Below are 23,954 nucleotides of genomic sequence, written 5' to 3'. Positions count from 1 at the left end.
ACACAAAATGACACTTAAAAAATGGGAAGAGTACTTCCAATCCTTAGGCGACAAATATATAGCGGCAGGAGACTTTAATGCAAAGCACACATTATGGGGTTCGAGAATTAGCACACCGAGAGGTAGAACATTGGAAAAATACATTAGAAGCAGCAACCTCAACGTACTATCTACAGGAAAACCAACGTACTGGCCGACAGACCCCAATAAAATACCTGACCTGTTGGATTTTGCAGTAACAAAAGGGCTAAATGTAAGCAAATTAAAAATAACAACCAGCCTCGAGCTTAACTCCGACCATACACCAATTATAATAGAATATACAAGCAAACCACTACTTTATAACAAGTCAGAGTCGCTTTGCAATAAAACCACCAATTGGCAAACTTTCAAAGAGCTAATCGAAAACAAAATCAACTGCAATATCCCGTTGAAAACACCTGAACACATTGAGCAGGCAGTAGCAACTTTGACAGAAATAGTACAGGAAGCAGCGTGGGCAACCACCACCTATGAAACAAATAGCAGGCAATCAAAAATTATTCCACAGGACATCCTAGACAAAATCAGGGAAAAAAGAAAAGTGAAAGGAAAATGGCAAAAACAGAGAACACGAGAAAACAAGAAAAACCTAAATAAACTTGCAAAGGAACTAAAGAATAAAATAAGGGAACATCATAATAACGAATTCTCAAAATCCATCGAATCACTATCCGCGCATGAGAATACCGACTACTCCCTATGGAAAGTCACTAACAAAATTAAGAAAACAATAAAAACAATCCCAGCAATCAGAAACATGGACAACACATGGGCCAGAACCAACGAAGAACAGGCAGAAGACTTCTCGAAGCACCTACAAAATATATTTTCGCCGTATGAAATTAATAACAGCATCCCTGGATGGCAAACAAATGAAGAAGTGGAAAATGCCAGCAACACAACTGATAAACGCTGCACCATACTCAGCACAACAGCGCAAGAAGTTACAAACTTAATTGAGGCAACAAAGACAAGTAAAGCACCAGGATTTGACTTGATCAATGGGAAAATCTTAAAAAATCTTCCCCCAAAGGCAATAAGACTAACAACGATAATATTTAACGCAATTCTAAGAATACAGTACTTTCCTACACTATGGAAAATAGCACAGATAGTAATGTTACCCAAACCAAACAAAAACCCACATCCTACAGGCCGATATCATTACTACCTGCGTTTTCCAAATTATTAGAGAAAATAATATATAACCGCTTAAAACCAACAATAGAAAAAGAAAAACTAATACCGAACCATGAATTTGGATTCAGGAATAAACACTCCACAATAGAACAAATGCATAGACTCGTCAATGAAATCTTACAGTCGCTTGAAACAAAACAATACTGCACAGCACTCTTTATGGATATCGAAAAAGCATTCGACAAAGTTAACCATGAAAAACTTCTTCAAACAATCAAAAAGCAATTTCCAGAACAAATCTACAAACTACTCAAATCTTACTTAAACAACAGAACCTTTGTAGTAAAAATAAATGATGCATACTCTGCAATTAAGGATATCAAGGCAGGAGTACCGCAAGGAAGTGTCTTAGGACCAATATTATACACACTATACACGGCAGATATACCAACAACTGTCAACAGCAAAACACTGACGTTTGCGGACGATACGGCCATACTAGTGAGGCATGCAAATCTAGAAACGGCCGCCGCACTACTACAAGAACACATTACAAAAATAGAAAAATGGCTGCAAAACAAACAAATAAAAACGAACACCAGCAAGTGCAACCACATAACATTTACACTTAGAAAAGGAAAAACACCAGATATCCAACTGAACGGCGCCCACATAGCACAAACAAAGCAAGTCAAATATCTAGGAATACATTTAGACACACACCTCACATGGAAGCACCATGCATGGAAACACTCTGCGTACGAGAATGCCAACTACTCTCTATGGAAAGCCACGAACAAAATAAAGAAGCCAATAAAACTAATCCCAGCAATCAGAAAAGCAGATAACACATGAGTCAGAAGCAATGAAGAGCAAACTGCAGAATTCTCCAACCACATTTGTATCTCCATATATTAGGTCGTCCGAAAAGTTTCTTTCGTTTTATAAGGAAATAATGGATGCACAACATTTTCCGTTTTATATTATTTTATCGAATTACGTATAATCCATTTTGTTCTATCAAAATAAAGATCACAACGTTCGACAGATTAGGTTTCATGTTTGTATAAAAATGCATCGTTGTAAAAGACGTGTCTGTAAGAGACGTGTCTATAAAAAAAAGACACTTTTCGGACAACCTAATAATATTAATAACAGTAAAACCAAATGTCATTCAGACGAAGATGTACAAAATACTAGTACTCCAACTAACAAGCACTACACCGTACCTAATAAAACAGCACAAGAAATTAGAATCATAATCGAGAAAAGAAAAAATAATAAAGCACCAGCAACCGACCTAATTAATGGTCTTGATCGACCTAATTAATGCTCTAATTTTGAAAAACCTTCTCCCAAAAGCAATACGTATAATCGCAATAATATTCAATGCAATTTTAAGAATCCAATACTTTCCTAATCTATGGAAACTAGCACAGATCAGAATATTACGTAAGCCAGACAAAGACCCACACCAAACTGCATCTTACAGACCAATATCATTACTTCCTGTGTTTTTCAAAATACTAGAGAAAATAACATACGATCGCCTAAAACCAACAATAGAAAAAGAAAAATTAATACCAGATCACCAATTTAGATTCAGGAACAAACACTCCGCGATAGAGCAAATGCACAGGCTCGTCAACGAAATTTTATTAGCAATAGAAAAGAAACAATACTGTACAGCCCTCTTCATGGACATTGAGAAAGATTTTGACAAAGTGAACCATGGAAGCCTCTTATAAACAGTCAAAAAACACTTCCCGGAACAAATCCACCACTTACTCAAATCATACCTAAGCAACAGAACCGTTTTAGTAAAAATAAAGTATGTATATTCTGAAATAAAAGACATCAAAGCAGGCGTACCGCAAGGAAGTGTCTTAGGCTCAATATTATATACAATATACACGGCCGACATACCAACATCTACCAACAGCAAAATACTGACATTCGCGGACGACACGGCTATACTAGTCAGACACATTAATCCAGAAATAGCAGTCACATTACTACAAGAACACATCACAAAAATAGAAAAATGGCTACAGGATAAACAAATAAAAGCAAACCCCAGTAAATGCAACCATATTACATTTACACTAAGAAAACGGAAACCACCAAATATCCAATTAAACGGCACGCACATAACACAAACAAGGCAAGTTAAATATCTAGGACTCCAATTAGACACATAACTTACATGGAAGCAACATACTAAATCAATTCTAGACAAAATATGGATAAGAAGAAGACAAATGTACTGGTTAACTAGTCGAAATTCTAAACTCAGCATAGAAAATAAATTTAAAATATACAAAACGATAATATCAATTTGGACGTATGGAATACCACTATAGGGAACAGCAGCAATGAGCCACATAAATAAACTAGAGTCGCTACAATCGAAGATACTAAGAACAATAGTCAACACCCCATGGTATGTCAGATACGAGAATATACGCAAAGACTTAAAAATACCAACGGTCAAAGAAGAAATCGGCAGGTACGTAGAAAAATACAAGGAAAGAACGGCAACACACCCAAACCAGCTGGCTGCTGAATAAAAAGCTTTGGCTCTCATAAAAAGAAGACTGAAAAGAAATGACCTCACTAAAGAAATAAAATAGTCAAACTCGAAGATGGTATTCCGCTGGGGGTAGGCATCCACATGTTATTTAGCAATTAAGTTAGAAAAATTTACCAAATGTCCAGTTGGACAAATTGTGAAGTACAAATTGAATAATTAAAAAAAAAAAACTCCTACAACGATTAACATAGTGGTCTTGCTAGTAACTATTCGAATTACAATTAATTCAAACATTTCTAATCTTATCGTAAAGGACATTACAATTCGACATCGTAACTTACCACGCGAGATTTTCCGAACTTATATTCTCCGCGAGACAAGTTGTTGGAATAAAGTGTATATTGTAACCCGTTAAACTCAGTGTTATACTTATTCAATCACTTCTATTATCCTAACCGAAATAGGGGATCGATCAGTTCGTGGTGTCGATTATCTAATCGTAACAGGAATTTACGACTCCCGTTGATGCGACTCCTCTGCGATCGCGTCTCTCCACAAACGGTCGAACACCTTATATACCTAAATGTTGATATACGCTTAACAAAGTTTTGAATGGTTGATCGATGACGGTTTCTTTACGCCATGAAAAGTGATTTTTTCATTATAACGCAAACAAATTTAATAATTTTTTAACATTTATTATAAATTCCGCCTTCAACAATTTATTACAATGAGCATTATTATAATTTTTATACTTCTTATACTCTTTACGCGCTAAAAGTAAATTTACACTTATATGGTATTAGTTTTTGATCTAGAACTGTGTTAATTTATGCTAAATGTTAGTTTATGTCAGAAGTAATTGTACTACAATAGCCAAAAGGAAGACAATATAATAAAATTTATATAATATTTCAATTTATAATAATTATACACTTTTTGAAACTCCTTTTTACAAAAAAAATATTTTTAATTTTTACAACCCATCATAATATTTTATAATAATTTATAGATTTTCCTAACTTAATTCTAGAGGTACTGAGGTAATATCGTTGTTCAACAATTAATTACTAAATATTTAAATCTAATAGGTTTTCACACATACTCTGTTCTGACATTTCTGAACATTTTTTAAACTATTAATTTAATAATGCCATTATCATATTTATGAAAGTTTAAACTTCTTAACCAATAATTTTTTTAATGCTGAAGGTAATTTTTATCATCCAAATATTACTAATCAATTTTTATATTATACCCAATTTTCGAAAACTACAAAAGATATTTTATTGTTTAAAATTAATTTTAGCTATATAGTATGAATGCAGTAAATTTTACGCTATGTATTAATTCATTTCACAATTTTTTAATAAACTTTATAAATGATACATGTGATCGATCGCAGCATCACGATTGTTTTGGTTTCTTGCGTGAATCAATTATAATGCGATGATAATTTCTAAATGAAACTCAGAAAAAATTCAATATATAAATAAATTGTAATTGAAAGAAAACTGACGATAATTTTCAAATAGATTAGAAATGTTATTCGTGTATTATTCATTTATCATATCATTCATGTATATTATATTATTCAGAAATGTATTATTCATCACGTATAGTTCCTTTGCATATTTAAAACGAACAAAGCCAAGTCAAGAGTCATCTTCATTGGAACTACCGGTTTCATCTGCAATACATACTTTTAAAGCCCCGGTACAGACTGGTGGCCAGAATGAAGAAACTAAACCAAACCCAAATCCAATACATTGATGATATTCGTTTCTAAGTGAATTATAACAGACATCTCTTACAATCTTGCAAATGTAGTTGCGCTCGAAATTTGGTTATTATTTAGATTAAGGTACGCAACGCCGATGACCTTGATTCTCACGCATGTCATTAAGTGTTTCTGAGTAAATATTTCCTGATTATTTGGTGGCTTCTTACAGTTTTTGAGATATTTGTAAAAAACTATTAATAATATTAATTCCACAATTTCACCAATCATACATTTTTAATACTTCATCCATCAGTAAATTATTTTAACAATTTTTCGTACAAAAATATTGTATGTACATATATCGTACGGAACTCAGGCTCGACTGATTGGAGGCTCGTTTATAGTACAGCTTAGTATAGGTACCTTAATATAAATATAGCTTAATATCCAGTATTTGTTAAAAGGAATAGAGTACAGCAGATAGGAAATTATTAAGGACACTTGATCGTTTTACATTTGATTGCCAAATAATTTTATTAATTACGTTTTCCAGAGCAGAGAATACAACGAATTATGATGATAAATTGAAATTCGTTGCGACAGAAATAAAATTTTTAAATGACGCTGTCAGGTTTATATATTTTGCAAAAAATATATTGAATGTTTGTTATATTATTGTATGCGAATATGGTACAACATGATTGTGATATGATTTTCATTCAAAGAAAAAAATTGTTCAATAGATTTTGTATACGATTTTCTTAGAAAACATCCATCGATCTGGGAGATTGAAATATTACACATAGTAGGATCAAAAATATTAACTAATTTGAAAGTGATAAATGACACTGCAGAACGAGTTATAAAACTAATAACAGACTACAGTAACTGATCATTTAATGAGGAAGAAAGTCATTAGACAACATACTTTGCAGATATTAGAAGAATATCGGCAACGGTATTCTAGTGTAACCCAATCTGGTTTAATAGAATAATATTACTTATTTATATATTAAGTCCATTGTTCTAATTTTTATCTGTATTTTATATACATGTAGATGAAATTTTAGTACTTTATTTATCATCATATAAACAATTGTACTTATCGTGAAAAGATAATAGTTAAACAATATTTTTCGATAGAAAAGATACATTATAGTTTCTGATCTCCGTATATACTGTGTCTCAGATACTCCGCCATTTAGTAAATTTTACGTAATTTTAGTAATTCAACAATTTTAGAGAATATTATGACTATTATGTGTTACAATTGCATACACATATATCTAAAAAACGATATTTTTATTAAAAAAAAAAACATTCGCCAATACTGTTGGGATTAAGAGACACATGAATATGGCCGTAACTAACGTAGATTATCAAAATCTAAAAACTTTAACTCAAATGAGGCACGGGTTTCCCTTGTCACCCAAAATTTATATCATTTTTTCACCAAATGTTATAATTTTAAAGGATGCAGTAAAAAAATGTTGAAAGAAGAATTTTGCCGTCATAGCTAAGGGTTACCCCAGTGTGCAACTGCGGACGAAACGACTATCAACGCCTCGTATGATTTCAACGCTGTAAAATGGTGATGAGAGCGCGCAAAAGCTTTTGCAGCAGATCTAACACAACGAAAGGCCGGTAGGTGGCCAGAAAGGCAAGGAAGCGCGGCGCGCAATCAATAAGCTTGCAAAACGCGGTGCGGCGATGCCTCGTGCGCGACAGCTTCGGCTGAGCTTTCAGTCGGACGTTCGGCCGCGTTGAAAGTTCACGAAGTTCGGTTGCTGGTTGTTTGATTGTTCGTTCGCTTGCTCGCGCGCATCTTGCTGCGTTACATCGGATCGTCTTCGTCGTCGTCGTCATCGTCGTCGTCGTCGTCGTCGTCGTCGTCGTCGTCGTCGTTGTCGTCGTCGTCGTCGTCGTCGTCGTCGTCGTCGTCGTCGTAGTCGTCGTAGTCGTCGTCGTCGTAGTCGTCGTCGTCGTCGTCGTCGTCGTTGCGAGGCTACGTGATGGTGAACTTACAGCTAGTGGGAAAATGGCGACCGTGATACGATATAAATGACTTTGGAGGAAAACGCAATCGTGTAAGCCTGGCGTGATTCATTTGAAACATGGGGACCACGGAGTTCTCGGAAGACTGAATGGTTATCGAATGAGATGATTTCGAACGAAAATATTGCCCGTGTCTAGGACACTCGTTTGATTTTTCATGAAAACTCGTCCCTCCCTTATAGAGATTTTTCGAGAGAGTTGGAAGAAAAGAAGCCGATAGTCCTGACTGGTATAATTTAATCAATATGGAAAAACTTGACAGTTTGGTCGCGTACTTGCTGAAGAACGTGTGACGGATTTAGACTGGAATTCGATTGTCAACTAACAATCGACCCGAGCTTGGGAATGGATATCTGTAGAATGGACTAATGGTATTAAATGCTCGCATGGAGTGTTCTTCATTTCTTAGCTGAGTGACGATTGCATTGATCGATGCCTGCCTCGATGGCTTGATAAATTTTCGCAACTGTTAACGTGATAATGCATTTGTACTTTGAAAAGAATAACAATGCCAAGTGCGATTGTAACATCTTGTCGCTCAGCTGGATGGGCAAGGTGCCGGACGAGTCACCGGAGGTACGTGACGTACTCTTTCAACGATTCCGTGTTCTTCAATGTTAATTGGAAATAATACATTACCTGATACATTACAATTATGTAAAAGAGGTTCATATTATAATAATTGATATATTATAGATTTGATTTAAATTAAGTAGGAAAGTATCGAAATCACACTGTGTATCTGTTGTATGCAAAGTGAATTGATAATGAGACTAAAATTGTTTAAGAGAGAGATTTAAATATTTTATTTTCATAACAAAGTACGAGAATAATTAAATCGAGTGAAGAAAATATTCAAACGGGTTTGATTAAGCATAAAAAATTTTCATCATGCCAAAATTGTTAGTAAATTCTATATATAACTATATATATATATATATATAGTGTATTATATAGATATATAGCCAAATCGAGTCAATAATCTCAATATGACACGATAAGATTCTGCCAACGGTCACACTCAGTATCAGCAAATGCTATAAAAACCGATATATTGTGTTTTCACTATCGTAATTTTCTTCAATTGTTTTTCCTTTAATTGTGGATTTTTATACTACCAAATTTGCCAGTATCAGCTCTAGTTTTGGCAACACACCAAACGCGAGTCATTAAACACAAACTGATAAGTATCACTTTTCGCTATGATTGGCGTCGTTAAAACTCTAGGTAATATGGTCTTTGCGTTGAATGCAAGCAGACCATTCGATTCATCATTTACTTCCTACTTCTACTTTCCCTGTTTTTAATTAACGTGAGAAGAAATATGATTGGCAATTAACTACAGTGGTTATGGCAGCGTCTCAAAGATATATATCACACAGGATGAACATAGCAGTTATAAGAACCGCGTTCTGCTACCGTACATAGAAACGTCGAATCAATTTATCATTATTTGTTCTGTGTAAACCGGTTAACTGACATTAGACGCGGTATGAAATTGTCGTACCGGTTCGTTCCTAGACTGTTGCGTCTTTCGATCGAGTTTCCTCGACAAGATCATCAGATCGAATTTACCCCGTCTCGCATCTTTTTAAAGTGTTTTCAAGATGAAAGTCGCGACTCTTGTGATTCGATGATTATACTTTTCTTAGAAAAAGGGTGGTATGGATTTTCTTGGACAATTATAATTTTACAAGAAACTCACAATGATTTGAATAATAATTAAAATAAAAGAAAGAGATATGTTAAATAATACGTATTTATATTGGGGACAAATTGATTCTTAATTGCGACTGACTGCACAGAAAAAAATATTAGGATACATTAAATTCAAATATAATATTACTTCGTTACATGTTATTTAAGTTTAATTACATAATAGATTAAATTCTTTCAATAAAGTTTTCCAATCTTTATCAGGTACATACATACATACTTAAATTCATCTCTAAATCTATTCTTAAGAATACAATATGTAATTAGAGATCAAAATACCTGATTGTTTGCAGCGGTAATTTTTGTTTTAAAAAATAATTGTTTAGTGATTTTTTATTTTTACGAGTGGCTATAAAGAACAAGATTAAAAATGTATATTTCAATTATTTGCCTGGCCCATGTGATGAACATAACTATAGGTAAGCATTGGCATATCCTTTAAAACGAAATAACTTTTTTAAGACCGGATGAAACAATTTGATGTCTTTTTTAGAAGTTATAAGGATTAATTTATTTAATGCTGCGTGAAAAATGTTAAGAAATTTGTAACTGCTCGGAATGGCGGAGGAAATAGTAGAAGTCAAATATTTTGGTTGAGTCTGCAATGAAAATTAAAAAGATGTCGAAAGTTATCCCGAAAATTTTATCACAATCGGTTAATGTTACCGTGAGCTATTAACGGTCAAATATGATGAAAATTGCAGTTTTCCACGACTTTCGGCCTATAACTGTACTATTATATTTAAAGATTTTTACATCTATCGGCGTCCACCTACCAATCGACAAATTTCGATGAAATTTTCATTGTTTCATTGTATTGAATAAATTTTCATTACAGGTTCAGAAAAAAAGTTTGTAAAAAGCGTCGCTTATTATTTTTCCCGCGATTCCGAGCAATTACAATTTTTCCAAAATATTTTGTACGTGTCACTCCGTTGTTCGTTTCTAAAGAAGTTATTCCTTTTTTAGAGGTGCGACAATACTTCTGTTCAGCACTGTATATGTAAATAGAAACTTGAAATAATAAATGGAACATTCAACAACTATTCTCTATTTAAGAAACGACTTATGATAGGTTTTTCTAAAAACTAAATCTCGAACGAAAAAATTTTCTTCTATATTTTCTTCTTATTTTTCCATAAGGAATCACCTTACGCCCGTTTGTATGTACGTGTTATTTGATTTGTTTGTACTGCATTCTCTCAAAATATATTTTAATCATAAAAGATCTTAGACCTACCAATATAAAACTGGCTAGTTATGTAGCAGTAGTCAACGTCCTGTTTCAATCTTTTAGCCAAATTGTTGACCGATACATCTGAAAATGCATCAAGATTATTTCGAAATTTTTGTAAAATGATAAGATACACCAGTGTGTGTATAACAGACAAAGGGAATCTAGATGATGAAAGAGTATGATTTCGTCGTCGAGCGATTGACATTATTGATATTATTGGAGTTGCTTCGTTGATTTGGACCGATACAGTTTCTAACGGGAGGCCATCGGCATTAACGTTGTATGCAATATTTTCAAATGGTACACATGAGTGAAAGTCATAGATTCCGTGCGAAGCCTAACTTTTTCGCCATCCGATTAGTAGGAAAGAATATTTCCTTTGATTTTAAAAGAATGTATAAGTGTAGAGAGACCTCATTGCTTTACGATCCTATATAATGATACCAGCGAGGATTTTTGGGGCATGACATCACAGCGTAGTCGAAGAAATTGGAATTCGTCGCGACAGAGCGGAGACGCGTACGTCACATAGAAACGGCTTAAGTTGGTCAAGGGAGCGGGAAATTCGAAGGGGTGACGAAACACACATACATGTGTATATTCGTATGTAATCAAATCGACCAGGCAAAGATGAAGTTTGTGCTTCGTTGCGATTCAACAAAATAGCCATTTCTCTCTTTTTCGTAGTTTGACACATACGAGCAATACTTGAAACAACACTGAAAGATGCAGCTATTCTGAACCTTCTCGCAGAGATAGTAAGGAAAAATTGAATCACTTTGGGGAGAATAAAATGTTTATTGATTCTTAATGGCTGCACTCGTTGCCTGCACACGCATTGAGAATTTGTCAATTGAGAATTTGGAATAGTTCTCTTAAAAGAATGCATATATAATATATGAAAACGTATAATTTTAATTTTACCATTTGATATTCTTATGCTTAGATGCGAAGACAGACATTCTAAAAAATTTCCTGTTGCGCAAGTTATCTTGGCATGGAAAAAAATTACTCCCGAAATATTCATTACCTTAATCAGGTGTATTTTTGCATTTGCAATGATTCACGAACATGTTGTATAATTAGACGAAGCTGCTATAAGCAAACGCCCGTGTCTATACTTAAGTAGGATTAACTCGATCCTCAAAGTTCAACGCACAGCTAGGACACAATCAATAAGAATTAATTACGTTTTCTGTGTTGTTTGATCGATGAATTTTCACCATTCATTGATCAGCTCACTAATCGTTGATTATCATTATAGTTATCGTTATCATTATCATTATCATTATCATTATCAATATCATTCATATTTCTGACGAAAGATTACTATGGAACAGAACTTTTCCAAAGAAAGGAAATGTTTTGTTATAGTTTTAGATCGATAACTCCATGAATTAGGTTTCATTTACTCATTTCACTCACTGCACGTGTACTCGCCGAATAACTCGATGATAATTTCTTCCCCTTTCTTTTCATGAACGTTCTGCATAGTTTTCCTTCCGTTAACTCGAAAGGAAAGAAAGGACACGTAGAATCATCAATCACAAACTACGAAACGTTTCTAACTTAAGCGATACAATATTTATGGAAAATGAAATGCTTGTGGTGGAAGTAAGTGAAGGAAAGTCCGATCTCTTTGTTCGTTTTTTCCTGTATGACTTTCTTCATATTAAACCATAATTAAATTACTACCTTTTTATATAAATATTAGCTTCGATGGAATCCGTGTAAAAAATTACAGTAAAGATACAGTTTCTGTACTGAATTTTCAACTTATTTTTTTAGAAAGGTCACTCCTCACAACTGCAAGGACACCCTCTGTAATTAATGATTTGTAGCGGTTAAATCAGATATAAACTATAATCGTCAAAAGAAACTTCTTAACACGTTTAGTGCGAGATCGATATATGTATCGAGCGGAAGATGCGCTTGTATAATGAAGTTGGAACATACATGTATCAAGCGGCCTACGACCGAGCGACGGCCGCTATAGATCTTTATGCTAGATCTCCTATCGCTATAATCGTCTTCCAACGATCTCTGTTTTGTTTCTACAATGTATACTTGTCAACGTTTTTACTGCGTTTGTCTCCAGAAACGGATCGGTAATTAAATATCGTGTATTACTCTTATAATATAGACCTAATTTGTGTCTTCGTTTAATTAATTCTTTTTTTTTTTTTTTTTTTTTTTTTTTGATGACGAACTTGGTATATATATATCGACATCGTTGTTTTTTAATATTTTTGATTAAGTTAATAATTTCAACATTAAACAAAACATAGGTAACTATTGAGTTCATATACCACGCCGATTTTAATGATTTTCGAATATATTGTCAGGAGCATGATTCTGAAAAACTTTTCCCTATACGTATAACCATCGCTCGGCCTTAGTTTCCGAAATTTTCGCAAAAAACTGTTGGTACCACTGCAGTGAATTCTGCCAATAATTGTGCGTCCGTTGCAGAGTACGCCCCTTAGAGCAGCGCAACGGCGCGGCGATCGGATAAAATAACGATTAACCCAAATGTAATTCTTATTTTTTGTTTATAGATTATATATATAGATTAAATGTTATTTTATCCGCCCACCATGGGGCGCCCTTCAATCAAACTAACAAATACGCTGTCACTGTCATACAGTTACGGCTAGAATTCACTGTAGTGGTAGTACATGTTGGAAACTAAATCCGAGTGGTGATTACATACATAGGAAAAAATTATTTAAAATGTTGATTTTTATAACATATTCAAAGATCATCGAAATCGGTGATGTGAATGAGATATCGATAATAATTACCAATATATTTCCAACTATTTTAAAGACCAAATAAGCGAAAAAAATTGAGAAAGTTTTCGTCATTGGTGTTGGAATTGTAAAAATTCTTCCGCACTGAACATGTTAATGATTAATATTTTTAATAATTATATTTATCAAAGCTAAGGTATCAGAGCTAAGATAAAGTCTGTAAGGTCATAAATGACCATCTTCTAAAAAAAGTCACACAATTTGAAAACGTATCTTTAATTTCTTTTCTTTTATTTCTTAACACGTACTTTTAATCCTTATTTCATGTGTACAATCCACAATATCAAATTCTTCTAACAGCAAAAGATTTTCTGTAAGGAAAATTTTGCTTTCAAAGGTGCGAGACAATTGATTTGCGTTAAGTCGATCTGTTGATGCTCCGAACTGTTAAATAATTTGGCTCTTAAACTTAGATTTCTCGGGCGTTACCGATGAATTTCCAATGTATGGAAAGTGACGGAAAATAAAGAGAGAGTAAAAGTGTACTCTACTTTTGGGAGGAATTTCATCGGGTCAGATCTAAAAATCGTTTAAATAAACCATTCGATCTTTTCCGTTTTCGATAGTTTCGTTCTTCGATAGAAGTAACCCAGAACTTGCATACTAGCTCTTGCATTTACAATTAATGTAACGCGAATGTGAAACCACGAGTCGTTCTTAACACCATCGAAAATTTATTGACCCAATTCCTTCTGGAAATCCATTAAGACATGTGGTTCTATTGTTCTTCGTCTTAAGCCGTAACCCATCCTGATTCTTCTTTTCCCAAAATGGCTGCTTGCTGCGCGAACAAATTGACATTTCCACAGCAAAATGTTCTTTTTCACAAAACGATTTACAATTTTGTGATAACGAAGAAATGCTGAAGATTATGAATCGAATGGAAAACGCAATCGTGTTTCATTTGAAAATGTTGATCGCCCGCTAATTAGATACATATGTACTTCATAAACTATTGTGAGTTACTCGGATCTAGTTTATCCTGTCGATTAAAGGCATATCGTATATCGGATGCGGTTTTCATTGTCGGTTGATAGAAGACTGATAAGTTTCTTCGCAGGTAGAAAAATATTAAGGGACGTGGAGAATTTTGTATGGTTTTATTCGGGTATACTTTGCGAATTCGAAAATATTGAAGCGACTGTTTGATTGTTGTAATCGCAGTGATGATGGTACGCAAAACATAGAAGTAAAGACAGTGAAAATGAAAGAAAGACGTCCGGAAAGATATTATCAAAGTTTAATAATTACGAATGTGATAATTAAGTTCGTTAAGTAATTGATTGTTCATCGATTGGTTAGTTAAATATCCGGACAGTCAGGATAGAATCATCCAATTAGATTAAATTACTTGTAATTAGTAATTTGATTATTAATTGATTTTAAACTGTATCAAGGACACATAAGGTTTAATATCGTTTGTTATAATTAACTAATTAATTAAATTCATTAGCTTTAATTAAAAGAATGTAGCCAACCTGTTGATGTGTGACGTATTCTCCGAATTTGATGATATTGAAATACATTATGAAGCTCAGCATACTGAACAACTTCTTCCTCTAAATATAACCGATGGTCGGTCTTAGTATTCGAGCTATACGCAAAAATATAGTTTTTAAACTGAATTGGATTGATAGTGGTATTAATCCGGCCATTGTCAAGCGGTTGGCTAGCATTTAACTGCATAATTACTTTAAAGAATAATTGATTAAATTCGTTGTATGTCAATAAGAATAATAAAAAAAAGATAAAAGGCGTGTGGAAAAGAAAAGAGATGTTAATGTTTTGCCAAGTCCCAATCTTGGAACATATAATGAAAAATTAGCAATTCGATGTTGGAAAATGTTTAAAAGTTGGAGCGATCCTTTGTCTGGCTAGCGAACGGTCTGAATAGTTATAGCTGGTTGAAATCTGTCTCGACGACGCAACGGCCCTTATTTTCTTCTTATTTTTTTGTAAGGATTCGCACTGGTTGGAGTAATTACATGTACATAATGACAGGTCCGAGAGTGAAACCCTTGTAACATTGAATTCCCCGCCACCTAACGCAGCCGCGCTTAAGCGTAAGAGTTACGTGCCAACGAATAGTAATACATACCAAGCTATAGTAAGCAGATTGTGTTAGTAGACACGTAGAATGTAGAGCTGTGTGCGAGTTCACGCAATACGGTGATGGCGTGAGTGTAAATCCATCCAATATCGAGAGGAGTGCCGAGAGCTGACCGAATGCGAATTTTTCTGGCTTATTGATCGATCGTGAAGATTATTATTCCCGTTTCAGTTTAAGGAATGCAAGCGCCAATGAATGAAAGCCAGTGAAGAACATGGCCATTGTTATTGAATAACGAACTAGAGCCTGATACGAATTGCATAGAAAATTTAGCGACGCAAATACGCGATTATGTGCTTATTCAGTAAAAACGGTTTATAGAATCAGCAATAAAAATGTTTAGATACTATTTCTGATACTGGCAACTCGATATATACAATTCCATTTTATTTCTAATACAATATTGTGCAATTATATCAAATGACATATATCTGTAAATATAAAAAATGTCGATATCCATTTATTTTATTTTAATTGCCAGTAACAAAACATAGGTCGCATATTAATGTTCGTATATTTTTGTTTTCATTCTATATTATCTATTCAGACACGAAACAGTAGAAAGAGTGTCTTGTAAGTGTTTTTACCCGAATTGAACTGTTCGATTACTATTATCATCATTATCAAATGGATGATATTATAAACTAATTTGTTGATGTCTCATTGATTAAGAGCTAAACTTTGCTTATACGGTTGCCTTGATAATAATAAAAGACAATGATATACATACATACGTACATACATATATCATGTACTCTTATATGACATGACAAACTACATTCTATATTATTATTAGAGACCGCGAATGAAGTAAGATACATATAAACTTGAACGTGTGCTTGTTTAATAGTATTTTTTAACAGTCTGTAACATGTATACCAGAATTTCATGCTCCTATTTTACGACATGTATGTCGAGTTCACTCTTTCCTCTTTTATTCTCTTTAATTATCATTACACTGCTGATTTTAGATTCTATGCTTTTGTTAAGCAGAAGTAAAAAATAATTTCGCGTCCAGCTTAAGAAAATAAACTCTCTATTGGAATAAAATTTCGATACAAATTACAATACAGATACTTGATAATTAGTAGAAATGTTTACGTAATTAATGTCATATACATAAGTACAATGCTTAGTGTAGATGCGACATAAATTGCGATACTCTTAAGTAAAAATGACTGATCCATGTTATAAAACAAAAAATATATTTTAAAGGAAAATTTTGTATTATAGCAAGTATGTAAATTAATTACAAAGTTCGAACCTTGTGGTATTTATAAATTCAATTTATTGCACGACATATGTTGGTTTGAAATTATCCATTTATATACATAAATATATACGCGTGAATCAGTACGTGCTTGTTTGAATTTGCATAATGAATTCATAAAAGCCCCTATACACGTTGAAACATGTTGCGATGCATACATCGATGCTTTTAGACTTTTAGACTACGACGGATTTTTAGACTATGGAAACGTGAGCCTCTAATGGTTGACTTCATAGCATCGTGCGGTTTCTTTGATGCGGATTACAAATGGACACGTTACGCAAAACAACAGGTAGAAGAAGAATCAGGCGCATGAACCTGTACCATGGACACTGTTATAGAGGGTGGTACCAATGCCGAATATAATTTATAGTAGACTCTCGTCATTGCATTTTGTGTTTCAATTCTTGGGCGAACTTTGTCCAATAGATTAATAGATACTGAAAAGTAGAACCATTCATATATAAATATTTCTGTAATCACTCTATTCATTCGTTTTTAGTTCTTTTAGTAAGGCGGAGTTAGACAATCTGTTTCTCTCAATTGACCATCTTTTTATTCATTAGTTTTTGTCTTTAATTTTGCATTTGTTATAATCAACATACCTCCTATTATTGTAGGTAATAATACTGGAGTCGGAAAATAATCAGACATTTGGGAACATGTGTTTCAACACGTGTTGATACATCAACACAACAAATTACGAGAAATCGTTAATATGGAGAGTAACTAAATCTAATTCTGATCTCATAAAACCTAGATGTCGATGCATGCATCACTACATGTTTCACCACTCTGTCATTTCTTGTGAATTTACTTTCATTCAACACTAATTTCTAGTTACAATCTCGTCGCGCGATAATGACCATTAAATAGTGTCTATGTTAGAACTGCTTGGAATACATAATGCAGCGACATATCACTTAAAACACTTTACAATCCCTAATTCCGATACCAGAAGGTATGAAAATCAATGCTCGCTCGAATCTTCTCTTCCTACGCTTCGTAGTATATGCATTGTATAGAATGTACATCATGTACACGTATGTACAAAATAGGTTATGTATGTATACAATCATGTGGATCGTATGTTGAATCAGAAGTTTGAAATAAAAACTTGTTTCATTTAATAATTTAATTCACTATTTTAACGTTTTCAGTTTCTTGGACGATTGTTTCAAAATATTGAATTGCTTTACCAACATGTATTCTACTTCTATGATATTTTCAGAAATATGAACGCAAAGTAACAAATATTAAAAAACAATCAAAACCTGCTATATGTGATTAAAAATGTAATATATTTATCAAAGTATTTATTCGATATAAAATATACATATTAATTTATTAATGATAACTGTATTAGTCCAATAATGTGTTAACAGTGTTTAAAAATTATACATTAGATCTATATCTACGATTTAGATCTTCCGATAAACACGAAGTAAACGCAATAATGGCGGTTTCTCTTGTATTTACCAGGACGACGGATGGAAACTGGACCGTACAAATTACTACCAGGAAGGATGGCTGGCCACTGGTAATGCTCGTGGTCTGGTGGGAGTGACTTTTACTACGTCCCATTGTCGAACGAGAGCCACAGAACTTCCGCTAAGGGCAAATTACAACCTTCGAGGCCATCGTAGCGAGGTAAGTTTTATTTCGCCTCGCTTGCATATATACATTCTATTTTTCCCTTCTCTTATTGCTGATTCACGCGGTCGTAGTAAACGCAATGAAAGTGCGATGTTCACAACAAAGTGTAATTTCATTTTCTCTGTACCCTGTTTTCGAGCTACTCAAGCGGTTAATAGCGTTGACCTTTTTAATTCCTGGTATATTCCTACGATCTCTGTGGAAACGATGTCAGCCTGTGAGAATATTGATTTAAAATGTTTCCGAGTCAAGGTCGCAAGTGCTTCCCTGTCCAAGAATCAAACTTAGCTCGGCTCACGTTCGAAGACGTTCTGCAGTTAATTCTACTTAATTACTATTGATTCTCATTGTTATAACAGAGGCTCTTCAATCGGAACTTGATACAATAGTTTTTTGTTTATAATAAATAATGAAACAATTTTCTCTAATATACGTTGTATTTTATATATGTTTTTGGTATAATCAAGAGTGAAAACGCAGCGTAATAGAATAAAAGAAATCAAGTCTTTCCGAGATAGTCTTAAAGGTGATAAACTGCAACAACGCAAGAAATCCTACTAGCTATGATGTTTTAAGATGTTTAATACGTTTAAAATATTTTTAATCAGTCCACTAACAACCGCTAACAAAAGTAACTGAGATGATCAGTAGGTTAACTACGTTGATGTACCTGGTATACTATACATCGTCGTGTATGTCTGTCAGTCATATTATCGAAACCATATAAAAAGTCACGACGAACGTAACAACGAACATTTATATGTATAGTGGAAGGTATGGGTAGTCTGAGGTATAGATCCATGAAGAGTATAGATCTTGAAATGGATACACTTGGTCCAGCGTTGTTTATTTGAACAGCTAAAATAAGTAAATTATTGATTAAATCATATTGATTATTGTACGTGTTAAATATGGGTATACATATTTTGGAAAATTGGAACGATACATTACCAAGAAAATAAAAGAACGAAGATGGAATAGTCTTCGAATAATTCAAACCGCGCGTGAATATAACAGCTTCTAGCGAATCTCCTATTATTATAGCCGATATATCTGAGTTTTGTTTTTAATCGTGCTATACGCTTCGTGTTTGTATAAATAATTGTTTATGAGATGTATATGAGAGTGTAACCATTCCAGCGCAATCTAATACGAATATGTCTTGTCCGAAACATGCGCGCAATTCCGGTTATTTCACATTTATGTAGAATGAAACAGAACCAGTACATACGGAACAAAACAGAGAATGATAACGAGTCAGCAGTAAAAACGCTGTATTTATGTTCTATGCAGCATATACATATATTGCTGTATGGGTTTTATTAACGGTAATGTAGTCCTTTTGTGTTTTCATACAATTTCTTGCTATTAATCTATTACTATATGAACCAACGTATCGGTACTTGGCAGCCAAAGGAGGTTCGATTTTATGCTTCAACCACGGCTACTCAATACACTAAGTCACTGGTAGAACACGTTGACAGGTACAGTCGTGATACGAGTACGCAACAATTTTCAATCGACGATCTATTTTGTGATACTGCGGAACGAAGCTCATGAGGAGCTATCGAACATTGTGCTAGCGTATACAGAAGCCAGTCCATCGCATGGCAGCCCATTAGATTAAATGATGCGCGAGCGCGTTAAATCGAGGAAGAAATTGGAAGGATGCGAGCCATGAATAACACCTGAAGATAAACAATATTTTCGACTCGTACGGAATATTTTGGGCTAGGTGATGTCAGTAAATCGAAGTGAACGCGAATGATATGGTTCGTGCAACTCGTTTTAATGAATTTCAGTCCATAAGGCACACGACCGGAATTTGAACATCGCATATCTCTGCTTTTACGTCAATTCATTAGGCATGGAATTCACCTTTTTAATTATATTATTCGAATATTTAGGTATTTTAAATAAACTAAAAACATTTCTAGCAATAATACATACTTTGAATAGTTGATTCTATTTGGAGATTCGTGTGATATTTGATTTGCATATGTATATCCCCTAACATTTATTTATAATCCATTTATATAAGTACTATTTATTTAGATGCTATTTTCAATATTTAGATTCCTGGGGAAATTTCCATTAATAGAAATCAAGTGTTTAAGGTAATTTAAACAAAGTTCAATTGGAAATAGGCAATCTGAGACATTGCGGAAGAAACGATAGAGCTCTTGGCACTTGAATGTGTAGTATATTAACTCGGGAAAAATCCGCTGCGTGGCTATATTTACCGGGTTTATTTCAGACAGTGTTTATTTCATGTAAGTTTCCGTCGAGGATAAATCATTGTACATAAATCATTGTATATAAATGTAAACTGGGTGCAAACGAGGCCGAATTCTTTGTCGAAGATATAAATCGGTATTAAGCCGTAGGCTCAGTAGGCTGTTTTAACGAACTGCAACTGTTTCTCAGCTCGATGTGCAATTGCATGAAATACATATTTCGCGATAGGTTCACAGCGCCGCAACGCGACGGCAGCGACACATGCATTTCAAATCTTCCATCAGCTCGTCACATACAATATATATTAATATTGCCAACGTGCAATCCACTGGATTTTCACTTTCCACGCATCCATCTCTTGCCCCATTTTTGCACGTTATTAGAACATATTTCGCCATCCATGTAACATTTAATCTTTTTTTCGTCGTGAAATCATATTTTTTGATCGCGTCTTCATTTTCGTAGATACTCGAGAGCCTACATATGTACATACATACATACATACATACCTAGAGGGAGTATTACAGATAAGCATGTGCGCACCCCCATTCTTCCATTTATCTTGTCTCGTGGTCTTTACCTCGCTTTACAGATGCAAAGAAAGACGGCTGTGACCGTCTGGTGCGTTTACTGCTTTGGGAAACAGACAATCGGAGCTTTGATCTGACAATGATTCCCAGTGACTGAATATCGCGCCAAAGCGACAAATGTCTCACCGTTCTTATCAGTATTGTCCCGGTTATTATAGTGTTCATTGCTTTTTACGGAAGGAAACCTTTTTAACTTTAATACTTTAATATCCTTGGTAAAAATTGTCTCTACTACATTTTCATTGTAATATTTTTAGATTTCATTATGCGTCGTTCAGTAGCATTTTATTCATAAAAAATGCAAGACAGAAGATTGTAATTCCGTAGAATAAAATCAAACTAATTCAGCATTTATCTTATAGTTAATAGCTATTTTCGGGATTAAATACATACACGTATGTATAGATTATCTAGTACTAATACTTTTCTAATTTGCATCAAATTTTTATCTGTTGGAAACGTTGTGAAAAATCATAATTGTATTACGAACGAATTATTTGATAACTTTGTTCAATATATATACTGTTTAAATTTTTTTATTCAAATAATTCCTTAAAAATATTACTGTTTCTTATTAATGAGATACCAATGAGATATTTTATAATACTTTGAATTATGTGAATTGAATTGAACAAGCATTTCTTAGGAGAATTATTGAACGAAAAATAATCATTTGCAAAATGAGTAACGTCAATTATGGGGAATTCTTCCTAAATTAAGTTGTAACCAAATCACGAAAAAAGATCGATTGTATATTACCATCACAATTTTCTATTTACCACAGCAATTATTACTTACCTAACATCATTTTCTTAAGGATTAATTAGGAAAGTGTTGGCGGAGGTGTATCTAAAGTTATTGTTAACATGTATTAGCTCGTGCTTTCGCAAGTAGAACAGTTTACATTTCATAAGTGCTCGACGCCGTATCGCATTCTAAAGTCTAAAATTCATGTTGTTGTTAGTCAAATCAAATCCAAATTACGGTATATATAGCTATAAATAAAGTATCGAAACAGGTATTCACACCATGCATGCTGCGTGTCAGTATCGCGTTCATTCGTTCATTAACTTCTTCTAAACATTCGTAACTGTACACCATCTTTAAGAATCGTTAATCAATGAATATTACAAAAAAGATACAACACGATACGATAGTATAAACTACAGGTTATTTATTAATTATAAATTGTTAATTGTTCAAAAACTAGCATAATCCACACTATTTACATGAATTTCAGTTTCGTGCTTTTCCCGTGAATCATAGTAAAGGACTAGAACGTGTCCTTTTCATTCACTTCGGTCTACATTTCAGAGTTTAAGGGTAGCCAACGTGGTATCGATCTGGCACGCAGTGCTGTTTCAGGATAGTGGTTCTCAATCCTATCTTCAAAGATATTCCAATTTCAAACGCCTTGATTAAAATCGAAATGGCCTTCTTTCATTGTTCTGTGTATACCGAGTTGACTCAATGTCAGTGTGTATCATCTAACGTCATTACCTAGTTCGCCGCTCGAATGGTCAGTTCAACAATCGCAAATAACGGCTATCTAATTATGTATACGCATGCGAGTATGTATCTTTATACGTTCATTTCAATGATTTGCTCGAGTTTATATACTTTGAACAGTTTGCATTTACCTATACATAGTACGTATGTATCTGTAAAAATATCATAATTCAGATTAAACATTTTTGGAAGATCAAACGATATATTATTGTGAAAAGGTACTTGAGATAATGTCTTGAAGAATGTATTTTTTAAGGTCAGAAGATGATAATTACTTGTTATATTCTATTTACTATTTCTATTTGACCCATTCTTAAAAAATTTCTTATTCATTCCGAAATATTTATTCGTAGTAATATTCATTATTCCCTTTGAAGTTATGTTTCAGAATAAAAGAAATATTAAATGTAAATAATAAAATATTAAATACATAGAGTTATATTTACTTTCTGTATGCACATGGCCAACTTTATTGGTCTGTGGCGTTATTTTAATATATGTACCTATGTATGTAATAAGTAACGATATATACATATTGTGATTTTTACTTTGTACATATTTATTGAACACATTAATTTCAGTTTCCTCACTCTGTTTTATAAGTGTACAGAATGGCATACATACACATTGTGTATATACTCATAATTTATTAATGGAAGCTACAGAACCAGACGATATAACACTATTTATTGATTTTATTTATTATGCTATATTTACCTCTATTATTAATTGATCATTCCTTTTTTGATAACTCCAAAACAAGTTTAAACAGGTTTAAATATTTGACTTATTTATTCACTTATAATTAGACACAATTAATCGATCTACTTATGAAACATATGCGATACATTATGAACATTATAAACGTTTGGAAAGTGGAAAGCAAATAATAAATCTAATAGTACATAAAAAGTATCGCTAATGTTAATAACTCCTTTATTTACATAACCACCTTATTTTTTTTCACCTGCTGCTCAATAAAAATTCCGTTTCGATTTCGCAAAACTTTGATGGACAACTATGGGTTTTATGCCAGTGCATAATACGCTTTAAAATCGTTTCCACAATAAATTCTATTATATCGAGCAAACGAACGAAGAAACAAGAAACCCACCTGTATCTTCCACGAGTAGAGTAACGTTGAATTAACCATGCAATCACCATGTGTCTTATCAATATGATCGAGCTGCAAAGCCGGAGCAATCCACCGGCAATCTAAGCTAATTTGACGCAGCAATTTTAAGCAATATTTGACGGGTCACTTATTTCCACATTTGGCATTCCGTCGAGACATCCGTTGTTAATTCGTAACACGAACAGAA

At 33.6% G+C, this 23,954-nt stretch overlaps 1 protein-coding gene across 3 annotated transcripts in view; it reads left to right on the top strand.

Annotated features, from left to right (window-relative positions):
- Positions 1–7,124: 7,124 nt before the first annotated feature.
- Tusp (WD40 superfamily protein Tusp) overlaps positions 7,125–23,954 on the top strand; it is a 35,183-nt gene continuing 18,353 nt past the window's right edge. The window contains exons 1-2 of one of the 3 annotated variants that reach the window (XM_072011223.1): positions 7,125–8,069; positions 18,122–18,289. In XM_072011223.1, coding sequence (XP_071867324.1) covers positions 7,974–8,069; positions 18,122–18,289 — 264 coding nt within the window. In that variant the 5' untranslated portion in view covers positions 7,125–7,973. The remainder of the gene's footprint in view (positions 8,070–18,121; positions 18,290–23,954) is intronic. The other 2 variants (XM_072011222.1, XM_072011221.1) reach the window with 2 other exon arrangements.

This window comes from Bombus fervidus, chromosome 9, assembly GCF_041682495.2.
Source record: "Bombus fervidus isolate BK054 chromosome 9, iyBomFerv1, whole genome shotgun sequence".
NCBI lineage: Eukaryota > Metazoa > Arthropoda > Insecta > Hymenoptera > Apidae > Bombus > Bombus fervidus.
This window is presented reverse-complemented; position numbering and strand designations above follow the sequence as displayed.